Source organism: Fomitopsis serialis (assembly GCF_022376445.1).
Source record: "Fomitopsis serialis strain Sig1Antser10 chromosome Unknown B0H18scaffold_558, whole genome shotgun sequence".
Taxonomy (NCBI): domain Eukaryota; kingdom Fungi; phylum Basidiomycota; class Agaricomycetes; order Polyporales; family Fomitopsidaceae; genus Fomitopsis; species Fomitopsis serialis.
In genome coordinates, this window is record NW_025955518.1 from 20,393 (window position 1) to 22,726 (window position 2,334).

The 2,334-nt window shown below is 59.2% G+C and overlaps 1 protein-coding gene across 1 annotated transcript; it reads left to right on the forward strand.

Moving 5' to 3' along the window:
- Positions 1 to 281: 281 nt before the first annotated feature.
- B0H18DRAFT_1073500 (uncharacterized protein) lies at positions 282 to 2,334 on the forward strand. The gene is made up of 5 exons (XM_048031227.1): positions 282 to 378; positions 740 to 1,067; positions 1,172 to 1,378; positions 1,432 to 1,751; positions 1,921 to 2,334. The coding sequence occupies exons 1-5, from the start codon at positions 324 to 326 to the stop codon at positions 2,235 to 2,237; spliced, it is 1,227 nt and encodes a 408-aa protein (XP_047884410.1). The 5' UTR covers positions 282 to 323; the 3' UTR covers positions 2,238 to 2,334.

Consider the following 2,334-nt stretch of genomic DNA (forward strand, 5'->3'; position numbering starts at 1 on the left):
GTGGACGTCCGACGCGTCGTGGTAGGCCGTGGTGTGAGCGGTACGCGGCGGTCACGTGGAGCGTGTGGACCGACGCGAGTAGCGGCCTTCGAGTCTGCGTCTCCTGGACTTCAACTCCAACGGTCTCGCAGCCTCGCCCGACTCAGTCTCCTCCCGGTGCTCACGCTGGCCTCATGAGCCGGCATGTGCAAGCCACGGCTCGCGCGGTGCTCGCGCAGTCGTCTGCCGCCGCACCCAGCACGTCGACGGTACGCAAACCCTGCGTATACGCCGGCTGCACGTACGTCGCGACTGGCCCAGACCAGAAGGCGGTCACTCACACCATGGGATCGCATGTTTCAAACGTGCATGGAGCGACGACGACTATATGGTATGGAGGTGAGTTGTCTGTTTCCTGTCCGACGCGCTCAGCGCGAAGAGATGGCTATGCGATTGAATCGTCCTCTGCCCGAGGAGAAGAGATAGATGTCGTTCACTTCAACGACTCCGTAGTCAAATAACTTTGTATCTGTTTATTGTCATTAGCCCAGTCAGGCAGCTAAGGCTGCATGGCGAGCACATCATCCCGGTGGCCTTTGTGCCCAACTGTGTTGCCATACCACTCTAGCGTTTCACTAAGATCCCATTGAGGCTTCAAGCCATCGAGAGTGGCGACTTCTTGATATGTTTTGCTGCTTTTTTGCCAATGCCATGGAGTCCTTCGCTCTTTCTCGCTCACTAATCCGTGTTTCACCAACAGCAAAGCAGATCAAAATTGAGCGTGAAATCAAAACGCAAGAGATGCGTTGCCCATGCGGGTACTCGCATGTCAACTCTGCCCGTGTAAGGATGCATGCTACGAAGGAACACAAAAACAGTGGTCTCAAGACCGCCTTGCTGGCGAGTAGGCAATCTGCACAACCTAGTGCCTCGTCGTCGCGCACTCGCTCAGTCTCACCGTCCTCCATCGAGAGCTCATCACCCACCCGGTCCGTCTCTCCCATACAGAACTCGGACACTCCGCCGACGTCTCATACATCGGGCCGGAAACCCAAAGCATCCAAGCCCTTCCTCGCAGGGAGCAGATTGTGGCGAGCGCAAAGCCACAGCGACATCTCTTGGTATGGCGGAGCAGCGGCTCCTAAAGCCTGTGGCACCTCGACGACCGCCATGCACCAACTCTCCGTCTCAGTCCCGAAGTTGCTCACGGAGAAAACCCAGCAGACAAACAATCGCGAGGCCATGCGTCACACAAACAAGCTGTATCTTCTCATCGATCAAGTATCCTCCCATCGACGTCGGTGTCCGGTGCCAGCTCCAGCACGTCGCGTAAGGTGTCGAAGACTCCAGCGACCTCATCTGCCGCTGTAGCCAAGGGGAGTAGCTCAAGTGCAAATAGGTCGGTCCCGTTTCGCACATTGCACACAGCATTCGTTCTCATACTCTCGTCAGGATCATGTCTATCGGAAAGTCTGCTATCGTCCACCGCACCACGCAGCTGGACGCCCCATCAACAGGAAGCAAGAGCCCAGGTCTCCCCAGCCACAGGCACAAGCGCGCAGCCCAAAGCGCGAAAGTCTCGCACGCCTCCGAAGCTGCCTCTTCCTCTCGCAGGCCCGCAATCGTTCTGCCCACCGACTCGTCCGACAACGACTCAGTCGCCACAGCCGAGCTGCTCGCTGCGTTCGCTCCCAGGCTCTCCGAGTCTACCCACTGCAAGACGTGCCACCGCGCGCTCGAGCTGCGGGACGGCCGCTACAAGAATTCGTGGAGTGCAGGGAGAAGTCGCGTGTTACCAGCGCAAGTACCACCAGGAGCGTCAGGAGCGCACTGCGCGCGTGAGCTCCCTTCTGTCGCGGTTTGAAACCCCCCCAGGCGGACGCTCGTCCGCGAGCGCGGCCCCGCACGCGCACAGGCATCCTCGTCCGAGCCGGTCCTGAGCCTGGTCGACCGACGACACGATGGACGTGGATGTAGGCGTGAACGTGAAAGTGCAGACACAGAAGCCCCGCCGCGCGCAGGCTAAGGCCTCCGTGCCTAACGTAAACATCCGACGCGTGTGGGAGAAGTGCCCAGTTCCAGACGGAGGAAGCGTTTTTCGAGGCGGTCGAGCAGAGCGTTGTCGAGTGCGCGAGCGCGAGCCGGGAGAGCGCTTCGAGTTTTGCGGCGGGTACGCGGTCGTGGCAGGCAGGAAGGATGCGGATGCGGCGATCGTTCGAAAGATATGCGGGAAGCTCGTCTTGAGGAGTGCGCCGTAAGTGCCTTCTTCCCTTTGTCTACAAGACTTCGAACCGTGTGGTCCGAATTGGATGCTGACGGATGGTCATGCACAGGATATCGAGGTTGTCATGCTTC

Coding starts and splice junctions, on each gene's coding strand:
- B0H18DRAFT_1073500 (XM_048031227.1), top strand. CDS start 324: ATGGGATCGCATGTTTCAAACGTGCATGGAGCGACGACGACTATATGG. Junction 1,068..1,171: donor TTCCTCGCAGGGAGCAGATT/GTGGCGAGCGCA, acceptor TCTCCGTCTCAG/TCCCGAAGTTGCTCACGGAG. Junction 1,752..1,920: donor CCGCTACAAGAATTCGTGGA/GTGCAGGGAGAA, acceptor GCCGGTCCTGAG/CCTGGTCGACCGACGACACG.